The following is a 25,139-nucleotide window of genomic DNA, read 5'->3' as shown; positions in this document are numbered from 1 at the left end:
TCGTAACAACTGATATACTTGCGCGTACAAATGCACGTTTCCACGGCTTTATCGATCGCATTCTCACCTGGAATCGATTTTTGTAATTTTTTCAAGACTTATACACGCCCTAATACAGTCGGTATCTACATATCAAATTTGAGCGCAATCCGATGGAAAATGCCCGAGATCCTAGAAGATACACACACAGACAGACAGAACGGATTTTATATAATAGATATGTATATACTAGTAGTAATACCCGTTGTTAATCGGATCATTACTTTTACAGTTTTTCGGGCCGAGAAGCTAGAAAAATGGGTGTATCATATAGAAGAATAGCTTTACGGAATTCAGGTGACTGTGTGATGGCACTGAGAAGACCACAGGGGAAGTGAAAGACCCATTTATCACAGTTTCTTTTGAATAGGCCGTATGCCCTAGGAGAATTGCATAATTCTTGTTGAGAAAAATTAGGAAATAGCATAATAAGAGATATAAAAGGAGCATAATAATAATAGCTCCCTTGAATCATTTACTTTCATTTTGGTGGACAAACAAACGAACAAACACACAAACGGACTGAATCTCTCTCTCTCTCTCTCATATATATATATTTATATATATATATATATATATAATAAAAGAGGTGAGGACCGAAATCCTTCAGAGGGATGTCAAACATCCAACTCCGCCGGTACAGACCAAGTAAAGAATATATATAAAAATATATATATTCAGTATTTGCAAAAACAGTAAATGAAGTATAAGGAAAGGAAAAATTGTAAGTGTAGACGAACTTTAATTCAATTCATAATCCAAGATGGTACAGAACCAATATACATTCTACAAATTGTTTCGGCGTCTAATTAATTCCAAAGACAAAAACGAAAAACTCTTCATGAAATTAGATTCTTCGTCAGGAATTACATACTGTTAAGAATAATTACGACCAAAGATCTTTCGTAGCCTAGACGTGAACGAACAAATAATATATATAATAATATAATATAATATAATAATAAATAGATACACATACATAATAGCTTCCCTTGAACTATTTACTTTCATTTTGGTGGACAAACAAAAGAACAGCACACAAACAGACAGAATCTCTCTTTTATATATATATATATATATACAGATTGTGTGTTTGTGTGTCTATGTGCGTGCGTGTGTGTGCATGTGTGTGCGTGTGTGTGTGTTTCTCTCTCTCTCTCTCTCTCTCCTCTCTCTCTCTCTCTCTCTCTCTCTCTCTCTCTGCAATAATTCCTCATTGCAAGTCTAATGTGGTGTTCTGTTGGAACACAAGCTAGAAACATTCCTGCAAAAAGTTTTCATGCCTGCACAGAGTTGAGGGAAGTCTATAATAATAATGAAGATAGGTACAGCAGATAGGAATATCACACCAATAAATCCTATACCTTGAGCCGATCGTCGTTCGTCAGGGGCACTAGTTTTGGCTCGAATTGTTTTGGACAGTTTCTTTTTATCCACGGCAAGCTCTTTTTTTAAGTTATCCTTAAGAATTTCCAACTCCTTCTTGGTGGGAGGCTGTTGTGTCGCATGTTCACAAGCACAAGAGCACATGGGTGCTGTGGACGTCACTAAAGAAGCTGGTGTTATTGCAGTGGTTTTAATTTTGTCACTGGTTCCTCTTGTAGAACTGGTTTGTGGTTTAGTGTGTATTTCAGTTACGCTATTGGTACTTATTATTTCCTTGGTTCCAGGTAAATCACCAGAAGATGTCACACCATTATCAGGTACAGCGAATAACCCTTCAAATGAAGAAAACAGGCAAACCTAGTTAGACATACAAACTCTAAAAACAGCTTAAAATTGAAGGAGGGAAAACGAACAGACATATATATATATGTATGTATGTATGTATGTATGTATATATATATATGTGTATATATATATATATATATATATATATATATTATATATATATATATCTTTTGACGTTTTTATACCTTTCTACTTGTTTCATCCATTAGTCTGTGGCCATGCTGAGGCACAGCCTTGAAGAAGTTTTAGTCGAATGGATTAATCCCAGTTCTTTTTAAGCCTAGTACTTATTCTATCGGTCTCTTTGCTAAGTTACGGGAACAAAAACACTCGAACACCGGTTGTTAAACTGTGGTGGAGACAAAGACACACACACACACATATATGTGTGCGTGTGTGTGTGTGTGTGTAAGTATTTGCAACGGACTTCTTTCAGTTTCTTTCTCCCAAATCTACGTAGAAGACTTTGCAGAGGCGGAGGCTATCGTCGAGGGCATTTGCCCAAGGTGACACGCAGAACTGAACCCGGAGCCATATGGTTAAGAAGCAAGTTTCTTACCACACAACCATGTTTGAGCCTATATATATATAGAGATAGATAGATAGATAGATATATAGAGAGAGAGATGTATATTATATACATATGGAAAGAGAAGAAAAAGATAGACACATACATACTTATACATAAATACATATATCTATATATATATACGTACATATAAACATGTGAGTGTGCGCGTGTATGTGCATATATATGTATACATATATATATACACACACACATATATATGTATATGTAATGTATATACATATATATATAATTTTAATCCAAACGGGAAAACAAAAAAACAACAACAATGGAACAATTACAGTATTATTATTAATAGGCGCTCAGGAAATGGAAGCAGGAAGGTATGACGTTTCGAGCGGAGCTCTTCGTTGGAAACATAAAGAAGGAAGAGAGAGGAAAGAAAGATCCCAAAGCGGGCAACAGGAGATAGAGAAAAAAACGACTGGTGTTTACGAGTTACACATGGTGAAAGGCGGTTGTTTACGATAACAAGAGCAAAGTAGGTTTTTAAAGCCAAAAGAGTGGAGACAAGGTTGGTAACGCAACAGATGTGTGTGTATGTGTCAGTGTGTGCGTGTGCGTGTGTGTATGTGTGTGTGTGAGGCGAGATAAAAAAACAAAAAATATATGTATGTGTTAGTGTGTGCGTCTGTGTGTAGGCGTGTGAGGTAGGGCGAGACAGTAGTAGGCATAGCAGACAGTGGTCAGTAGTAAGAAAAAGAAGGAAGGAGGAAGGGAGGGAGGGGAAGGGGTGGGGGCGTATGTAGCGTGCCAGCGTGTGTTGAGTAGTAGTGTGTGTGTGTGTGTCCAGTGTCGTGGTAGTATTAATGGCGAGTAGATTGAATGTGTGTAAGAGTAAAGTATATATTTAAGCAATGTGTGTATATGTGTGCGCGTGTGTGTAACAAAAAAGGGGGGGGTTAAGGAAAAAGGACTCCAGCTGAGGGGAAGATGGAAGAGTGGTCCCGCGGAGACGGGCGTGGGAAAACCCAACGACAAACGACGGTCCCAGGAACGAGCGGGAGGTCTCGTCGGGTCCAAGAGCGAGGTGCATGCAGCGCGTATGCGTGCGCGAACCGGCGCAAGCGCGTGTGTGCGCGCGCCTGCGAGTATGCGCGTAAGTATGTATGTGTGTGGATGTGTGAGTGTGTCTGTGTGTATGTCTGGGTGTCAGTGTGTCCGATGAATGTATGTGAGTATGTGTGTATATATGTGTGTGCATAGATGTATGTCCGTGTGTGTGTGTGTGTGTATGTGTATGAGTGTGTATGTATGTACGTGTGGGTGTGTGGAAGTGTGTGTATGTGCATGTGTGTGCGCGTACATACAGGTGTGTGAGTGAGTGTGTGTGTATGTATGTATGTGTGAGTGTGTATGTATGTGTGTGTAGGATGCATGTATGTGTATGGGTGTATGTATGTGTGTGTGTATGTATGCATGTGTACGTGCGTGTGTGTGTGTGTATGCGTGTAGGTGTGCGCGTGTGCATGCATGCATGCATGTGCGTATGTGTGTGTGCATGTGTGTGGGTATATATGTATGTGCGTATATGTGTGTGTATGTGCGTACATGTGTGTGTGTATGCATGTGTGTGTATGTAGGTGTGTAGGCGTGTGTGTATAGGTGTATGTATGTAAGTATGTATGGGTGTGTCCGTGTATGTGTGTGTATGTATGTGTGTGTATGTAGGTGTGTGGGCGTGTGTATATGTGTGTGTATGTAGGTGTCTGGGCGTGTGTATATAGGTGTATGTATGTATGTCTGGGTGTGTCCGTGCATGTTTGTGTGTGTGTATGCATGTGTATGTAGGTGTGTGTGTACGTGTGTAATGTATGTGTGTATGCGTGTGTGTGCGTGTGTATGCGTGCGTGTGTGTATGTAGGTGCGTGTGTATGTGTGTGGGAGTGTAGGTGTGTGTGTGTGTGTGCGTGTTTATGTTGGTGTGTGCGTATGTGAGTGTGAGTGTATGAGTGTTTGTCATGCATGTGTGTGCGCGTGCAGGTGAGTGTGTGTGTAAGTATGTGTGTGGGTATGTTTGTGTGAGTGTGTATGTGTGTATGTCTGTGTGTATGCATGTGCGTATAGGAGTATGTAGGTATGTGTGTGTGTATGTGTATGGGTGTATGTATGTATGTGTGTGTGTGCATGTGTATAAGTATATGTGTGTGTGCGTATGTGTGTGTATGTGTATGTGTGTGTGTTTATGTATGTGTGTATGTATGTGTGTAGGCGTGTGTGTGTAGATGTATGTATGCATGGGTGTGTGTCTGTGTGTGTTTGTGTGTGTGTGTAGGTAGGTGTGTGTGTCTGAGTGAGGGTATGGCTGTGTAGGTGTGTGTGTGTATGAATGTAAGTGTGTGTGTGTACAAGTGTAATGTATGTATGTAGGTGTGTGTGTGTGTATGTGTACGTGTGCGTGTGTATGTGTGTGTGTATGCGTGTGAGTGTGAGTGTATGGGTGTATGTCTGTGTGTGTGTATGTCTGAAGTAGATATGTGTGTGTATGTATGTATGTGTGTGTGTGTGCGGGTATGTGTGTGTGTGTGTATGTGTGTGTGTGTGTATGTGTGTGTGTGAGTAGGTATGCGTGTATGTATGTGGGTAGGGATGCATGCGAGTGTGTGGGTATGTATGCATACATACGCACGCGCACATCCGAAGCAAGCCCACACACACGAAGCGCGCTCACGCACACAACGCACAAGCAATACAACGCAAGCCCAAGGGGCCGACCAAGCCCCCAGCGCGCGCCGAGGATCCATATATATATATATATATATATATATATATATATATATATATATATTATATATATATATATATAATATGTTAAATAAGGTAAGGCCAGGGCAATTTGATATTCCTAGTACATTTATAAATAGAAAGGTTGTCTTACAGCTGTTTCGGGGAAATAAATGATATTCCATCATCAGAGACGAGTTAAAAGAGCTTCAATAGAAGGTAATAGTAGAGATCATTTATTTATAAGAAGTTGTTCTGGAGAGGGAAAGATGTACAAGAAATTAGATATAACACAGAAAGTATAAAAGGAAAGTATGAAAATAAAAATACATGTTGGATGTTAAAGATACTGTTCTGTTATCCAAGAAATGTGTTGTGTAGAATGGGTAAATAATCTTCTTGTCCATGATGTGTTAAGTCCGATAAGAATTCATATGTTGTTATTTCAAATGCAGATATTTATTCCATGTGTTGTTCATTCAAAAGGATCTTGTAATATAAATGAATTTTGAGAATTATACGGGTAAGGGGAAGTAGATAAAGAGAGAAATGAATAGATAAGAATATAAGAAGGAAGAAAGAATTACGGGAGAGAGTCGTATTCTTAACAACTAGAGTAGAGGTAGGGAACGAAAAAGAATCTGAATCTGAATTCCATCTTTATGTCAGCACTGAAACAGTGGGCTGTGATTACTAAAGCACTCACTTGTACCTCCTCCTCGCCATACAGTTTCAAATCATCCATGAAGAGGAGCTTGTTGATTCTTTGAGATTTTCCCTTTAACTGATATCCGAAATTCCTTTTCCTCAGCCCAAAGGTCAGGGGAATCATACAAAGAGCAAAACGCATTGGAGATAAGTTCTCTCCTTGGAAAATCCCTCTCCTGATGCCCAGGGTGTCCAAGCTTTGTCCGTAAGATGTCAACTCAGTTTTCCATCACACCATACTTTTCCAGAAAATATGTTACATTCCTTGCAATTCCAAACAAATCAAAGCATGAACATATAATTACATTGTAAGCTTTGCAGCAATCAATCCAGGCCATTCTCAAATTTGTCCTCCTTCGCTTACAATCTTGCATTACCATTTTGTCTATCAATAATTGGCCTTTGGTACCTCTGCATCTCCTCTTGTAACCCTTTTGTTCCATCATTAAGATGTTATCATCAAAAGATGTGTAGATTTTACAGTTCTATATTTAAGAGATGAGGAATTATGTACATTATTTACATTGTTTACATTTGACGGATATTTGTCCTCATCTTGTTTGTTATTAACATAACGTTTCGGCTGATATAACCTCCAGCCTTCACCAAGTGCCTTGGGAAAATTTCGAACCTCGGTTCTCATTCCTAAGGTATTAAGTCTCTACATCTACACAAGAAAGTTAGATGATTTGAAAGACGAAGTAGTTTTTGATGGAATTTCTCTATATGTCTCCACTGAAGTTTAATGTTGGCTCCGTACCGATTAGATAATACAGTTCTATATTTTAAAATATTAGGAATTATGTACATTATTTACATAGGAATGAGAACCCAGATTCGAAATTTCTCCCAAGACACATGATGAAGGCTGGAGGGTGTATCAGCCGAAACGTTGTGTTAACAACAAACACCGTCAAATGTAAATAATGTAAATTACATAAATGTGTAGATTTCTCCTGCAATCCCTCCTGACAATAAATTCTACATTAATAGAAGGCAAGAAATTGGACTGTAATTGTCGGCAGCATTTCCTTTCAATACATCCTTCAAGCACAACACTGTTCATTCTTTGGTCAATCACTTCGGGATCTCTTCTTTTGGCCAATGCATTAAATTTCTCTGCAATCAATTTATGGCACCCACAACAACCCTGTACACCATCAGGTCCTGTTGCTTTCTAGTTGCTCATCTTTTTGCTCATATTTCTTAGTTAAAATGAAAACCTCCCTGCTGGGGTTAAGAAGCTATTTGCTTCAGGCTACAGAACCATTCAGCTCCAGAATTGTGTTCTTCATGCTTCTTCAATATCTTACACCAAAACTGTTTACTTTCTTCAGCATCAAGGATTAAACTTTTGCATTCTGTATCACCATCAATTTCTTGATAACATCTTTTTTGATCGATTCTAAACAATCGGTTTTTCCGGTATTGTTTAATCCGTTCAACCAATTTAGCTTTGCTTTCTTGGCAAGTTTGTGCTGCTTTAATTCTTCAATACGATATTCGATCCTTTTATATCAACACAATACTACTTCTAAACTGTCTCAAATTTGTGATAATTCTTGAATTCTCCTTTTCTTTTCCTGTCAAGTATTGACACTACACTGTTCGGGGAGCTTATTTCTTCTGATATTCTTCTTTCAGCACCAAGGTTATTTATTTCTTTTTCTTTGCCGAGGTCGACTTTGCCTTTCATCCTTTCGGGGTCGATAAATTACGTACCAATGACACACTGGGGTCGATGTAATCGACTAATCCCCTCTCACCAGGTTTTGTGTGTTTAGTAGAAAAGATTATTATTATTATTATTATTATTATTATTATTATTATTATTATTATTATTGAGTGATAGAGCAGTGCATGCCATCAAAGTGACACTGGGGTAAACTATGCGAAGCTTTGTATACCCATCATGGCTACCCGTCTGATAAGGGTACACCAGACATAAGCATCACAACCATATGTGCGCAACATGGTGATCTCATATCAAGATAAACAGCACATGACCTTGCAGGTGGGGCCCAGTTAGAATTTTCTTCTAGTCGAGTAGCCCATCCCGCTCAAAAGGTCCCTGAATAAGGATTGTTTAAGGATGTTAAACTAACCACCCATGTTTCCAAAGGTGAATTATCCAAACCTCTAAGAATTCCTTTCAACACACGGCTATGATGCTCCCCCACTACTTCTGCTTCTGATCAGAAATGCACATATCGTCAACCACTAAAGGACATGGTCAACTGGTTATGGTCAAACAACTGACAAGTAAATCTGTGGTATTGAGCAGAATATTTGCTGTAGCCCATCTTTTATACCAAGACAAAACGATGTACATGATAACACTTCCAATCAGTTAAGATCAGAAGCCATGAGGGCCGCTGCCTGGAACTGCATCAGGGCATTTATTATTATTATTCTATGTCTGACTTTTGCTTTATATTTATACAAGTTGGCTCCAAGTCTCACCCAGAGACCTCAAGAGACAAGAGGTTGGAAGATCATGTTGTTGTTGTTGTTATTATTATTATTATTATTATTATTATTATTATTATTATTATTATTATTATTATTATTATTATTATTATATTTGCTGCTAGGTACATCGGACGTGTCTTCGAACGCTCCAAGTATGTTCATTTTTAAAACATTTGTTTACACCAGTTTGGTGCGGTTGTTTCGTTTTACATTTTATTTCAAGTTGTTAATAGAAACACCAGGTACCTGTCACTGGTTTTTCTGTTTGTTTGGCCTCTCGCTGTGCCATATTCAGCCCATAAAATAAGTTCGGTGGACGTTTAATCACAAACTATTCAACAAGATTGCGGAGTTGCATTTTAAAAGAGTTAAGGAGAAAATCTGCCTCTCCCACAGCTCTAGTGACTGTTGAAGATTTCTCTCCCCTTCTCTCCGTTACTGGCAACAATACAGGAGAGGGTGAGAAAAGAAAGGGTGAAAAGTACTAAGTCCATTTCGTAGTAACAGCAGTGACAAACTCGACAACAGTAGCGGTGGCAGTGGCAGCAGCAGCAGCGATGACAGCGGTGACGGCGGCGGCAGCAGCTGTAGTAGTAGTGATAACAATAACAACGCGAGAAACAGCAACAGCAGCAGCATCGGTTGCAGAGACAGTAGTAGCAGAGCTAGCGTTTACGTTAATAATGCAGCGGATTTTAGCGGATAAGAAATAATGCTAACATTGAAGGCAGAGAGAAAGAAAATAGCGGTGAGGGTGGTGGTGAGAAGGGCGACGGTAGAAGTGGTCATAACTCTACCACTACCACTAACTGCAACAACAACAGCAACGTCGACGGCAACAAAAACAATAACAAAAATAAAAGGCTTGCTGATGTAGCGAACACAGAGAGAGAAATGTTTGCCATCCCACTCAATAGCAAAACTCGTGAACTCTTGAAAGCGAATGGCGTCATTAAATTTGAGCGGGGTAAGGCTGCAGGGCTCGTACCTCTCAAAATAATAGAAGCAAAAGAGAAGTCAGTATATTTCAGATGCATATCACGAAAAAGTAGGAGAGCTGAAATAGCCTCTATCAGTCATTTGGAGAAGATCTCAGAGAAATTTTAATGGTGTGGCTTATATATAGTGAGGGAGACAGTTTTCTAGCATTAAAGTCCTCTTTAAAAGTGAGGACCTCACGCGAAGACACGCAGTGTCAGCCCGGTGGATTCAGGAGTGGGTCCTGTATCCTACCTACCTCTCAATGAGAACGACCAGAATTAGAGTAAATGGCGTGCTACCGAGCGTAAGTGTCTAGAGGATTGTTGCCTGTACAGTGCAGAACTCATAGCCACTCTTAGAGATAAAAAGGAGCAGGAGGGAGGACTGGTGTGGGATCATCTTGGAAATATTAATCCATGAGAAACTAGAACATCGAGAAGATCATTATTATCATTATTATTATTATCATTATTATTATTATCATTATTATTATTATTATTATTATCACCTAGCTGGATGTGTGTTTTTGGAGCGTTGTAAGTTTATGTTTAATTCACTTGTTTTAAAATGCTCTATACTGTATTTTGTTAGTTAAATTGTTTTGCAAGCCAGCTGACCTTCTTTAGGGCTGACGTTTGTTAATCAAAGCCCCACTTTTGAGGTGATACAAACCTTTTTTTTGTTTTCAAATTTCTTCGAAAATTTGCTTCGAAGAAAGTAAACATTGAAGATGGTGATGAAAAGCGGGAGTGAAGAAGGAAGGTGATACGGCAGATTGCCCGAGGACCCCCCCCCCCCATGACTGGCAGGAGACAGTAGGAAGAAAAGAAGGAAAAAAAAGAAGTGACGAGTCAAGGAAAGAAGAAAGAAGGGGAAAAGCAGAAAGAAATCGAAAGGAAGGAGTAACATAGAAATTGGAGCAGCACGCAAAATAACATTGAAAGCAACTACAGCGTAGAGCCAAACAGAAAAAAAGGAGTTAGCGGCGGCAAAGAAACTTCTGCGCGACAGCTAAAGAATTGGTTAACTCCACAATAGAGAGAAAAGTAGAAAACTAAATAAGGCAGAAAAATATATGAAAATGAATAGAAGGAGGGCAGAATTGACGCCTCTAAGCGACATGCTTGAAGCAACAGCCAAACGGACATTTGGCTACATATGAGTGAACATAAAAACAACGAAACTCGAAAATGCTAAACGCGACCAGGTGAAAAAATCCTTGAAAGAGATATAAAAGGATATCCACCATATTACGAGGGCGATGCAGTACGGCGGAGTAGGGGTCCTTTTTAAGACTGGGAAGCATGCAATACAGAGCTCGGTGACCACGCGTCGCACCGAGGAAATCGTCTTCTTCCCAACGTACATGGGAAGAAGGGTGGTACGAACTACGGTACCTGGAGTCTCACCAGGGCTGGATTTATGGTGGATTCTCGCCTGTATTCGTACGGACGGCGGAGAGAATCTCCTTGATGTTGAAGGTCGAGGAGGGGGAATTGGGTTGGGACTACCTTGGAGGTTCATCTCCATGTGAAGCCAGAGCAGTTAGAGAAAGTCTCAGACCTGATTTCCCTCTCGAATGGAGCAGAACTAAGGGTGAACGTGGAAGGCAGAAGACCGAGGTGTCACGATTGTGGTTCAACGGGCCACTTAGGTTTTACTGCCCACAGAACCAGAACAAAAAGAGAGAAAGAAATGTCAAAACGAAAGTATCACAACCCATGCGTCGACAAAAACAAGAACAACGGCAACAACAACAACAACAACAACAAAACAACAACAGAAAGGCAGGGGAACAGAAGCAGAAATGGGACCCAGAAGATAAAACAGGCTGGCGTTACAGTAAAGGTGGCAGTAGAACCAGCAACAGAGGCAGAAGCTACTGTAGCAGGAGCAACAACAACAACTACTACAAGAGAACCAGAATAAACAATACCAGAAGAAAACATACAAGTCACGGACGCATCCAAGTGATGATGAGGTGGGGGAGCCCAAAAGGCGAAAAAACACACACAAGAAAGAGACAGAAAAATGGGAGAAATCCAAAGAAAACAAACACAGACACACTGATGACAACACCAACGCTACAAACATCGCAATCACCAACGCCGTCACAAACACACACAGCAGAATCAAAAACACATCGAAATTTGGAAGGAAAAATGTCTTTTCTGCCCTAGGCACAAGGCCTGAAATTTTGAGGTAGGGACCAGTCGATTAGATCGACTCCAGTACATAAGTGATACTTAATTTATCGACCCGCAAGGATGAAGGGCAAAGTCGACTCCGGCGGAATTTAAACTCAGAACGTAATGACGGTGGAAATACTGCTAAACATTTTGGGTGTGCTAACGTTTCTTATTTTTTTATTACCCAAAAGGGGCTAAACACAGAGGGGACACACAAGGACAGACAAACGGATTAAGTTGAATATATCGACCCCAGTGCGTAACTGGTACTTAATTTATCGACCACGAAAGATTAAAAGGCAAAGTTGACCCCGGCGGAATTTGAACTCAGAAGGTAGCGGCAGACGAAACATCTATTTCTTTACTATCCACAAGGGACTAAACACAGAGAGGACAAACAAGGACAGATAAAAGGATTAAGGTGATTATATCGACCCCAGTGCGTAACTAGTACTTAATTTATCGACCCCGAAAGGATGAATGGCAAAGTCGACCACGGTGGAATTTGAACTCAGAACGTAACAGCAGACGAAATACGGCTACGCATTTCGCCCGGCGTGCTAACGTTTCTGCCAGCTCGCCGCCTTAACCAACCAGACGTGTTACGTCCAATTTGCGTGCAATGGCTTTCGAAGCGAAGTTGTATCGAAACAACTGTAACTAATAAATTTGTGCTAAATTCATTCTTCTTCTCACATGTATTATTCATACACACACACACACACACACACACACACACGCACACACACACACACACACACACACACACACACACACACACACGCACGCACGTGCACACACACACACACACACACACACACACACACACACACACACACATGCACGCACACAAAGTCTCGCATACACATATCCTAGCCGCAAATCTCGTGCAGGAGGAAACTGCTAGGTAAGAAAATATGTGTGGAAGTCTGTCGAAGAGAACATTCTCTTGGTGGTTGATAGACAATCCAACACTAAGTTTTACACTTTTACCTGATCCTTGGGTTACATTAGTGGGAGTTGCAAGCACTGTGATCAAGTCTCTTGCTTGAGAATAACTTCCTCTGTTCTCTATCAACAGTCACAAATACACTGAACAGGGTCATAAGTATTACGCTAACATTTCTTATAAAATGTTTTAAAAAAGACAAATACATTTTAACGTAAAACTAACCGCTTACATTTTATGGGTGTACTTAGATCAATAAAGCTTCCATCGGAGAGGAGGACTTTTGTGGATTTGTAACAATAATTCATGACAAGTAACTGACACCGGCCATACTGATAAGAATAACCACAGCAGTTCAGACTCCAAGAACATAGATTTTCACAAAACCATTGATTCCAATCACGGAAGGTAATATTTGGATGTTTCACACTGCTGTTGATTTTTTGGTAATCTCTGCTTCTCTTTATTTTGCCTACAATAAAGTTTAGAAAACAGAATAAGGGTCATCAGACAGAAACGAAAAGAAAGGGTGAAAGAAAAGGAAGAAATAAAGAAAGAACAACAAATAATATATTAGAAAAGAAGACTGTGGGAAAGAGAAAAAAGAAAAGAAGACAGAAAAAAGAAAGAAGAAAGGGCGAAAGGAAGAAGTAGAAAGAAAGTAAAAGAAATATATTATACAACTTTTTGATATTCATGCGATTCCCAACGTACAAAAGACAAAGGTGATGTTGAAAATAATTTTCATACAACTTGAAATTTGAGTGCTGTCTCGACTTTGCCAACAGCCAATCTTTCTCACTTGTAAACCCAGAACTTCTTAATTAGTTAACGAAGAATCACATGAATAAATAAGCTATTCACTTACCTTTCCCATCTTGACGAACCATCAATACGGTAGTGGTATCATTTGTTTCCGGTAATTTAGAATTTAAAATTCTATTACAGTCATATGAATCGAAAAAACTGCATGAAGAATTAGACTGTTGGTAATATAAGCAGGTACAGTCTCTCGTGTTTCCACACGCGCTCACGCATTCCGATAAGCGTTTCACTTTTTGTACGTGTTTTAGTCCAGTTATATTTTTATTTAGAATTATTTCATAGGCTCCAAACCCTATAAAACAAAATAAAATGGTATTAATATTGAGTTGCTTTGACAAAAATATGCAGGGAAAGAAGCACAAAAATACTACTCTTTCCTTTTTATCTGTATTTAAATATATCATAAGTCATTTGTGAATGTTTCCAATAACATATAACTTAGTACAACATCTTGTGTTGCCAAATCGTCAACGACTAATTTACAAGACCATTTTCATTCAAACTTACTTCGTTAAAAGTGTGATTTTGGGTACCACACAGGGTTAAGAACCAAACCCGTCAAAATACGAATGAACTCAAAGGAATCTAAGGCCATCCAATGATATATACACATGCACGGTGTGTATATTTAGTGGCACGTTCACATTTCATTCAAAAGATGCCAGGAAAAATGATAATCTTCATTTCCACATCTTCCAATTTGGTGGCAGCGGGTCAATGTGTGTAACTGATGCAAGTAGTAACTTAACTATCATGTTGTCTTAGATGTTACATTTTGTAGCCAGGACAAACATCAAGTTTGAAAATATTGTGGGACATGGTGATTACTGTATCCATTTTTGTAAGTTCCTTCATTTTCAGACAAACTCATTTGTTTTGATTTGCCACTGGACAGATTGTATAAATGCTAGTGAGTTATATGTCAGAGCAGCTGTTCCTCACGATGGAAATAATCTTCCGCTCGACTGTCATCTTCCTTCAATATCGTCAAATTTCATGATCGAACTACCACATAATAGTATTATATTGTGCTATCAAAAGCGAATATCTACTTCAAATTATTCCTGCAGTGTAGAAAAAATCGGGAAAGACTCATTTATTAATGTAGTCCTTCATATATTCTAGAAATATGATGGGATGTCCAAGAATTGTTTGGCATTGATTTTACGTTTGCTGTAGAATCTGGGATATTGTATCCATGCCGTGAAAAAAATTTATATTTTGATATCAGAAGATCATAGGTATTCAGTTATATCTAATTAGTATTTTGATCTTAATGTTTAAATGAGTTCATTTAGGTTTTCAGAACTTTGCTCATTTGAAATGTCTTTACCAGCCATGCTGGAGAGTGTCAAACTATTTTATAGAGTGACTAGCAGTAGTTCCCGGCGTTGCATGGGTCTTAATAAATTACCATTCAACTGCGGAAAGATGAGGCCTTACACTTGAGAAAATTTTGAGCCCAACCTCGGCTACCGCGTTCACGCAATGCTCTTCTGATTTCAACACCTTACTCTTCAGCCCAGTGCAGATCAGAACCATACACTTGCGAATGAAGCCATAGAATGAAGCATACAGATAAACGTATAGGAAGAGAATGAGTTGAACAATTTCAGCGTTTCCTCTGAGGGAAGATTTTGAGCGATAGATTGCTCCCAGTTGAAGGAGGTTAATGGTCAGCAGTTGAATATTGCCGTCAAGGGGGTTCATGCAAGATGTAGCCGCCATGTGTCTTGTAAATTGGTATCCTTTCCGTTGAATTGGTCACTTTAATGTTATGAATAAAAATACTTGAGGTAATCGAAGGCAGCAGAAACGTCCTCAAATATGTGATACCTAACCTGCCTTTCCGCTGGTCCGTTTGTAGCAGCTGTCTGACAACATTGTTTTTTTGCATTCGTATCGTGTAACTGCAACGAATCGCCACCTCTTTGCCATCGTATGAGCACCACACGAACGCCTTCCATAAACCCAAAGATTTTTTATATTCTTATTTTTTTATTTTCACTGAGCTCATGCGGTACCCATTTATTGAGTTTTTCGCCTTACCAGTCTTCTGCAGATTGCATAAGACCGTTGCAATACCGACATCATGTGCCTGAGACATTTCTCTGACACTTTGACGTGGGTTTTGTTCATTGTCAAGACTGCATGACCGTCCTCTACCTTCTTGATCTTCAAGGCCCTCATCCTCACTACGGAATTTCTGAAACCACCTTCGTACTTGTGGACCCCTCTTCCCATGCTCTGTTGATAGTGACAGCAGTTTGGGAGGCATTGTGTCCAAGCTTGAACTCATGCAAGAAAAAAGTAAGCAAAGGTCTTTTTTTTCATGTTCATAATTATGGGCGCCTATGCTTCAAGAAAGTTTTATGTCCGAAATAAGTAGAAAATTATTAAGGAGCATACATCAATTATTAATTATGTTGAAATTAACCTAAAATACAATTTAAAAACTATGATAAAATTGCGTTTTAAAACACAACTCTTAAAGCGGCCATTATTTTCGAAACAACCTAATGTCTGTTCGTTTAATATTTATACATACTAATATTTAATTTTCACTTTAATTTAAACTTATTCTAATTTACCATTTTCTAATTTAAATTTATTTTAGTTTAATTCATTTATTTTTAACCAACTTATTTCTGTGAAATCTGTTTTCACCGTCACATTCCGCTGCCAGCGCCGAAGGTTACTGGTAAATGTTTTGATGTATATCTATATATTTTATCCCTACAACATTCTCCCCCATTCTTCCATCATCTTTCCCTCCTCCATCCAATAATTGTTGCTAGTTTCATTATTTTCTCACCGTGGCCCGCCACTATTTATATTTGCGATTCACTCCAAACTGTATACTGCCAATATACATTCTGTGGCACTGGTACCACTAAGATGACTCTTGTATCGATGCTAGTTTATAATTCTTTGGGGGTTGTTCTGTTTACTCATCTTTATTTTCTTGTTTTTATCATCACTATTGGTGTCTTGTTTTTATTTCATTTTATACATGATTTTTATCATAATTACATACTTATCATCAGGTCCCCCACTATATAAGGAACATAGAACATATGTACATCGTACAATATAAGAACGCAGAACATGATGCTGGTCTCATCAAGTGTTACTCCATGCAACCAACCACACATATTCTTTTCTGCTCAAGGCACAAGGCCCGAAATTGTGGGGGTAGGGGGCTAGTCGATTAGATCGACTCCAGTATACAACTGGTACTTAATTTATCAACCCCGAAAGGGTTAAAGGTAAAGTCGACCCCGGCGGAATTTGAACTCAGAACGTAACGACAGACGAAATACCTATTTCTTTACTACTCACAAGGGGATAAACACAGAGAGGACATACAAGGATAGACAAACGGATTAAGTCGATTATATCGACTCCAGTACACAACTGGTACTTAATTTACCGACCCGGAAAGGATGAAAGACAAAGTCGACCTCGGCGGAATTGAACTCACAACGTAAAGACAGACGAAATACTGCTAAGCATTTCGACCGGTGCGCTAACGTTTCTGCCAGCTCGCCGCCTTAACCAACCACACGTGTTACATCCAGTTTGCGTGCAATGGCGTTCGAAGCGAAGTTGTACCGAAACAATTGTAACTAATAAATTTGTGATAAATTCATTCTTCGTCTTCTCACTTGTATTATACCCACACATACATGTATATACATATAAATGCATGCAGACAAACACACACACCCACAAAGTCTCGCATACACATATCCTAGCCGCAAATCTCGTGCAGGTGGAAACTGCTAGGTAAGAAAATATGTGTGGAAGTCTGTCGAAGAGAACATTCTCTTGATGGTTGATAGACAATCCATCACTAAGTTTTACACTTTTACCTGGTCCTTGGGTTACATTAGTGGGAGTTGCAAGCACTGTGATCAAGTCTCTTGCTTGAGAATAACTTCCTCTGTTCTCTATCAACAGTCACAAGTACACTGAACAGGGTCATAAGTATTACGCTAACATTTCTTATAAAATATTTTTTTTAAAAATCAAATACATTTTAACATAAAACTAACCGCTTACATTTTATGGGTGTACTTAGATCAATAAAGCTTCCATCAGAGAGGAGGACTTTTGTGGATTTGTAACAATAATTCATGGCAAGTAACTGACACCGGCCATACTGATAAGAATAACCACAGCAGTTCAGACTCAAAGAACATAGATTTTCACAAAACCAATCATGGAAGGTAATATTTAGATGTTTCACACTGCTGTTGATTTTTTGGTAATCACTGCTTCTCTTTATTTTGCCTACAATAAAGATTAGAAAACAGAATAAGGGTCATCAGACAGAAACGAAAAGAAAGGGTGAAAGAAAAGGAAGAAATAAAGAAAGAACAACAAATAATATATTAGAAAAGAAGACTGTGGGAAAAGAGAAAAAAGAAATGAAGACAGAAAAAAGAAAGAAGAAAGGGCGAAAGGAAGAAGTAGAAAGAAAGTAAAAGAAATATATTATACAACTTTTTGATATTCATGCGATTCCCAACGTACAAAAGACAAAGGTGATGTTGAAAATAATTTTCATACAACTTGAAATTTGAGTGCTGTCTCGACTTATCAATAGTTTGCCAACAGCCAATCTTTCTCACTTGTAAACCCAGAACTTCTTAATTAGTTAACGAAGAATCACATGAATAAATAAGCTATTCACTTACCTTTCCCATCATGATGAACCATCAGTACGGTAGTGGTATCATTTGTTTCCGGTAATTTAGAATTTAAAATTCTATTACAGTCATATGAATCGAAAAAACTGCATGAAGAATTAGACTGTTGGTAATATAAGCAGGTACAGTCTCTCGTGTTTCCACACGCGTTCACGCATTCCGATAAGCGTTTCACTTTTTGTACGTGTTTTAGTCCAGTTATATTTTTATTTAGAAATATTTTATAGGTTCCAATCCCTATAAAACAAAATAAAATGGTATTAATATTGAGTTGCTTTGACAAAAATATGAAGGGAAAGAAGCACAAAAATACTACTTTTTCTATTTATCTGTATTTAAATATATCATAAGTCACTTTGGAATGTTTCCAATAACATATAACTTAGTACATCTTGTGTTGCCAAATCGTCAACGACTAATTTACAAGACCATTTTAATTCAAACTTACTTCGTTAAAAGTGTGATTTTGGGTACCACACAGGATTAAAAACCAAACCCGTCAAAATACGAATGAACTCAAAGGAATCTATGGCCACACATGCACGGTGTGTATATTTAGTGGCACGTTCACATTTCATTCAAAAGATGCCAGGAAAAAATGATAATCTTCATCTCCACATCTTCCAATTTGGTGGCAGCGGGTCAATGTGTGTAACTGATGCAAGTAGTAACTTAACTATCATGTTGTCTTAGATGTTACATTTTGTAGCCAGGACAAACATCAAGTTTGAAAATATTGTGGGACATGGTGATTACTGTATCCATTTTTGTAAGTTCCTTCATTTTCAGACAAACTCATTTGTCGTGATTTGCCACTGGACAGATTGTATAAATCTAGTGAGTTATATGTCAGAGCAGCTGTTCCTCACAATGGAAATAATCTTCCGCTCAGCTGTCGTTTTCCTAGGCCATCCTAAAATTTCATGATCGAACTATCAAATATTAATATAATGTTGCGCTATGAAAAGCGAAAATCTACTTCAAATTATTCCTGCACTGCATTAAAATTAGGGAAGGAGTCATTTAATAATATGGTATTGGATATATTCCAAAACAAATGATGGGATGCTCAGTTGTTTGGCTTTAATTTTACGTCTGGGATATTGCAGCCACGCTCTGTGAAAAATATTTTATAAGTCCATTGGTCTTTTAAATTAATTTAATTCCTGTATTAATCTAATCGTTTGAATCAGTTCGTTTAGATTTTTAGAGATTTTGCTAGTGTGCAATGACTTCGCCAGCCATGCTGTAGAGTGTCAAACTATTTTTAGAGTGATATGTCAATACGTATCTATAACTCGATGCCTCAAGAAATATTTCGAGGGAAATATGAAGTACCGCTTTTTCTGCTTTATCAGCGACATCCATATCCTTCACCATTATACGTACATCTATGGTTTGGTATGTAACTGTATCAGTAACCAGGTGATAGAGGAATCTCTCAAGAATTATGAAAATGGTATATTAGAAAATCTAAATTGTATAGAACTGTATATACGTCCTTAAATAGCTATCCTGGCTTTCCTACAACGTACAAAAGACAATAGTTATGTTGAAAATAACACAAATAGTCTCACTATTAGCTTGCGTCCAGAGCGTTAGTGCCGGACTTAGTGAATGTCTAATTATTTTATGAAGATATAGGAGAAGAAAATTTAACTTACCTACAGTATAATATCCACCAAATAAACATGCCTGTAAAAAGAGAATTATATATCATTTTATGTATATCCACGTACACAGACACTCAGACACACACAGACACACATACATACATACACACACACACACATACATACATACACACACGCATACATACATACATACATACATACATACATACATACATACATACATACATACATATATACATACATGTATGTATATGTATCTATGCATGTATGTACTGGCGATTGGACAAACGAAAGAAAAACGCCCTCAACACATTTAGCAGGAGTTACATATATCCTTTAAAAGAGTTTGATTAGGCCCCATACAAATTAACGCTTCACAGAGTTCTTACAGAAAACCAGCTCGTCAGGCAAAGTTAACCGAATTGAGATGGGTGAAAAACCCAAGATGGATACCGGAAACTGAGTTGCTACTAGTAAAGGCAGCTCACATGATGTTATTAGAAATGAAATAAAAATTCCACCGACACTACCTACAACAGAATGGAGAATTTCTTGGACCGCGTGATTGGGCAGGAAGCTGTTGGCGCATGGCTGACTTGGCTTGTCTTTTAAAAGGAACTGACACGACATCGGATCAATGTGTATCTGTATACAGTGAGGGCGCGTGGCTTAGTGGTTAGGGCATTCGGCTCATGATCGTAAGGTTGTGAGTTCGATTCCCGGCGACGCGTTGTGTCCTTGAGCAAGACACTTTATTTCACGTTGCTCCAGTCCACTCAGCTGGCAAAAATGAGTTGTACTTGTATTTCAAAGGGTCAGCCTTGTCACTCTCTGTGTCACGCTGATTATCCCCGAGAACTACGTTAAGGGTACACGTGTCTGTGGAATGCTCAGCCATTTTCACGTTAATTTCACGAGCAAGCTGTTCCGTTGATCGTATCAGCTGGGACCCTCGTCGTCGTAACCGGCGGAGTCTTTATCTGTATACAATACATTTCAACGCTTCAAAAACAAATTTACGTAACACACACACACACACACACCACACACACACACACACACCACACACACACACACGTTCGTTTCCTGTATATTGCCTTCAGCCGTCCGTTAATCTCTCTCTACTTCTTTTTTAAAAAACCCGCTTCTCTAGCCATGTCTCTTTCCTAAGCCGCTGCCTACATCACCGACTCATCCCTAAAGGTTTCCGCCTCCACTTCCACCCTGCTCTCCACTCGGATTCTTCCATCTTACCCATACTCCGCACCACATCTTACCGCCTTATGCGGGCCACCATTCGCTCCAATCTCTCCAAACTACATGCCATCAACCGCCTTCTTCCTCCTGCTTTCTCTCCACTTCTTCTCCTCTCTGCCGCCTCTCTATGCTCCAAACACGCTACGCTTCATTATCCATTTGAATCAACTCTTCCATCAATTTCTTTCTGATACCAAACTCTTCGTAAACTCCAATCACTCTTCCATTCCACCCTACCCGACGCCACTACCCCAACTCCTCCACCACCCTTCTCCCCTCCCGATAGGCTCCATCCACCCACACCTAACCCCCCTGCCCCTCCTACAACCCCTTCTCCCCCCCTCCCGTTAGGCTCCATCCACCTACACCTAACCCTACTGCCCCGCCCAACCCCCCCACACCCCCTCCCCAATCCCTCCCCCTCAGACCTCCACGAGACCTACCACCCCTCCTACTTCTATTCCACCCACCCCTTCTCCACTTCCGTCTGTTGTTACCATTCCCCCCGATCTTCCCCTCTCTGCGGCTGAACGCTCCGTCCTTGGTAGGGGTCTGCGTTTCATCCCCCTCACTCCATCCTGTAAGGAATTCCAGACGCGAGTTGATGTCCACAGCTTTGTGCGCCGTGTCCGGTTGGTGCGCATTACCACGACTCGCCACCCACACCCCACGAAGAGGACGACTGCTTCACTGGCCTGGGCCGCCGACCATCCCCGTGGACGCCTGCCCCTGGCCAGATCCTAGCAGTGGATCTTTTCGCGGGCGCTTGTCAGCGTGCATTGGAGCGGTTCAACTTCTCCTCCAGACGCCAACGCCGCCTCAACATCTCCCCGGCTGAGCTCTTGGCTCTTCGTTCCCTCCAACGGCGCGCTGACATTATCATCAAACCGGCTGACAAGGGTGGAGCTGTAGTGGTGTGGCGCGCGGACCTCTATAGGGCCGAGGCTTTCCGCCAACTCAATGACACCTCCTTCTATTCCCCTCTGCCCTCTAACCCCACACGTAGCTACCAACAGACGGTATCCTCTACCGTCCAAGACCTCATCTCGTCCTCCTCCCGTCTCCCCCGCACCGCATCCAACCTAATTGTGCGAACCCCACGTACCCCCACCATTTACTTCCTCCCCAAAATCCACAAACCCACAACCCTGGCCGCCCCATCGTCTCCTCCTGTAACTGCCCCACGGAGCTCATCTCTAAATACCTCGACCGTGTCCTTGCCCCCCTAGTGGCATCTCTTCCCTCCCACATCCACGATACCAACCATGCTCTCCGGCTTTTCAACTCTTTCTCCTTTCCTCCCGGCTCCTCCAAAATCCTTTTTACTATGGACATCCAAAGCCTCTATACTGTTATCCCTCACCACGAAGGACTGCAGGCCCTTCGACACTTCTTGACCTCCGCTCTAACCCTGTACCTGACACCTCCACACTCATTCGTCTGGCCGAACTTGTCCTTACTCTGAACTGCTTCTCGTTCGCGGGCGAGTTCTACCATCAGGTCTCGGGAGTGGCCATGGGAACGCGAATGGGCCCCAACTATGCGAACCTGTTCGTTGGCTATGTTGAGGCCCAAATATTCTCTAATTTCACTGGTCCCACTCCTGAACTATATGGTCGTTATATTGACGACATTATCGGTGCCACCTCACTCTCCCGCGAACATCTAGATTCCTTCCTCTCTTTCGTCCAATCTTTCCATCCAGCCCTCCACTTCACTTCCACTATCTCCAACACCTCTGTCTCCTTCCTCGACATTTCGGTTAGCATTCTTCACTCCACTCTTACCACCTCCATTCACTACAAACACACAGACTCACACTCATACCTCAACTTCTCTTCCTCCCACCCAGAACACACCAAGCTTTCCATCCCCTATTCCCAATTCCTCCGTCTACGTAGGCTCTGTAGTGACGACCATGACTTTGAGACTCAGTCTCAACGTATGGCTCACCACTTCACCCTACGTGGATACCCCCTCACCACTATCCACACCGCCCTTGCCAGAGCACGGTCCGTGGACCGTGTATCTGCTCTCTCTCCCGAACCCGCCCTGTAGTCTCCCGCCTCCCTTTTCCCCTCACTTACCACCCCACGACCCTACGTCTCCAACGCACCATTCTTCGAGCTTTCCGTCATCTCCAGTCCGACCCGTCCACTTCACACCTCTTCCCTAACCGACCCCTCCCCTCTTTCAAACGAGCCCACAACCTTCGAGACCTTTTGGTCCATAGCTCCTTCCCTGACCCTACCTCCCAACCCGGCTCGTTCCCCTGCTCCCGCCCACGTTGCCGCACTTGCCCTTACCTCTCCAACACCACCACGCCTCACTAGCACCCACCATCGACCCTATCCCATCATCCACTCCTTCACCTGCACCTCCAGCAATATTATCTATTGCATCTCTTGCTCTCTCTGCAATTCCTTGTACATCGGACAAACGGGACGCCGCTTGGCTGACCGGTTCGCGGAACACCTTCGTGACATCCACCTTGCGAACGACACACCGGTCTCACGCCATTTCCGCTCCACCGGTCACTCCTTGCAACACCTATCTGTGTTCGGTTTGTCCTTACACAGAGGCCATCCGGATTCCGTTTGCGCCGTGAACAGGAATTAATCTTCTCTCTTCGCTCTTATACGCCATTTGGTCTCAACTCTCCCCCCTCCTCATCTAACCCCCCTCTCCCCCCTCCTCACCTATCCTTTCTCCCCGACCCCCCTACTTCTTCAGTCCTTCATCCTTTCACCCCTACTCCCTTCCTCCCTCTTCTCTTTCTCCCTCCCTCTTCCCCTTCCCTCTGCTCCCTCACTCCCTCTCCCCCTCTCCCTCCTTTTCCTCCTTCATCCCCCTCCTCCCCTTCCTTCTCCCCCATCCTCTCCTCTTCCCCCTTCTCCTCCCCTCCCCTTCTCCCCCCCCCTCTTCTCCCCCTCTCTCCTCACTACACCACATGACTTTACACATCACATCACATATGATGTGCCATACTAATACACACACCAACTAAAAATACATACTAATACGTACTAATACATACTAGTACATACTAATACTTACACCAACCCTATACATACACACGTCCAGACCCCGCATACGCACTTATACTCTCTCACACACACACACACATACCTATACATACCAATACGTACTAATACATACTAATACATACTAATACATACACCAACCCCATACATACGCACGTCCAGACCAATCTTACGCACTAATACTCTCTCATACACACACACACACACACACACCCTTATACATACTAATACATACACCAACCCTATACATACACACATCCAGACCCCTCCCACGCACTTTTAGCTGGTCCCTCAACCCTTTTATCAACCCTATTATCTCCCCTTATTTCGCTCTCGCGTCTCATGTTTGATCTTTGACCTCTGGCCGAAATCAGATCGCCATGTTGATTCGTTAGCTACTGCACGCATTTTTTTTCTCTCCTTCTTTCTGTGTTTTTTCTCTCTCTGTGTATCTTTCTGTTGAAGAGCGTAGGCTCGAAACGTCAAAGACTTGTTTTATTTATATTTCCTGAGCGCCATACTAATACAATTGTTCGTTTGTTTTCCACCTGCCTTCGTCTTTTGTTTATTTTCATAAAGCTTCCCGTTATATATATATATATATATATATATATATATATATATATATAGATATATATATATATTAAATATATAATAATATATACGTATATATATTATAAGATGGATTCTCTTGTCGTGAACGGCAAATGAGGGTTCAGTAAAATAAAGCGTTAATCATGCTCTCTTGAGGCCTGTTGGTGCCTTGCAAACATTTTGGCAAATGAAACAAGTTGAGTACTCATTTTGCTTGAGTTCTTGTAGGGCATTCACTATGTATTTTCTTGAGTGGATGGCAAAGCCTGCTTTGCTTCGTGCTACAAAACCACAGTGACAGGTAAGGCTTCTATTTAGAAGATCAGCGTTTTGACAGCATGTCCTGATGCTTGCATGAAATTGGCCCCGATGTTGGAGTCGACTTTGCCCAAATCTTTGACCTAAGGAGAAGCAGAACTGGCGCCAAGTCCTACATTCTGATGCTTTATCTTACCAGGAAGAAAAGGGAATATTGCATCGCTTCAGATTGTCTTTTAGTTTGTTTTTGAAGTGCGAGAGTAGCCTTCCAACTGACCTTTCTGTTGGGAATTGTTCGAAGAGAACTTGCTTCAAAGCTATAACAAATAACAGAGGTGAATAAGAGTCTCCTTGGAAGATACCGCTTTTGATTATTATCTCGGCTAAGAGCTGGTTGTTACAGGAGAGACGTGTTTTCCAACTAGGCATA

The 25,139-nt window shown here is 40.8% G+C and overlaps 1 protein-coding gene across 2 annotated transcripts in view; it reads right to left on the bottom strand.

The window, feature by feature from the left end:
- Nucleotides 1–1,213: 1,213 nt before the first annotated feature.
- LOC118765931 overlaps nt 1,214–25,139 on the bottom strand; it is a 51,863-nt gene continuing 27,937 nt past the window's right edge. Inside the window, exons 1-5 of one of the 2 annotated variants that reach the window (XM_036508789.1) lie at nt 17,911–18,059; nt 17,273–17,503; nt 13,251–13,499; nt 12,615–12,854; nt 1,214–1,757 (exon numbers count right to left, since the gene is read on the bottom strand). In XM_036508789.1, the coding sequence (XP_036364682.1) occupies nt 1,264–1,757; nt 12,615–12,854; nt 13,251–13,499; nt 17,273–17,503; nt 17,911–17,932 (1,236 nt within the window). In that variant the 5' untranslated portion in view covers nt 17,933–18,059 and the 3' untranslated portion in view covers nt 1,214–1,263. Of the gene's footprint in view, nt 1,758–12,614; nt 12,855–13,250; nt 13,500–17,272; nt 17,504–17,910; nt 18,060–25,139 lie in introns of those variants that run through there. The other variant, XM_036508788.1, reaches the window with a different exon arrangement.

This window comes from Octopus sinensis, linkage group LG14 (assembly GCF_006345805.1).
Source record: "Octopus sinensis linkage group LG14, ASM634580v1, whole genome shotgun sequence".
NCBI classification, from domain to species: Eukaryota; Metazoa; Mollusca; class Cephalopoda; order Octopoda; family Octopodidae; genus Octopus; species Octopus sinensis.
Note: the sequence above shows the minus strand (reverse complement) of the source record. Positions and strands in the feature narration are given on the sequence as shown.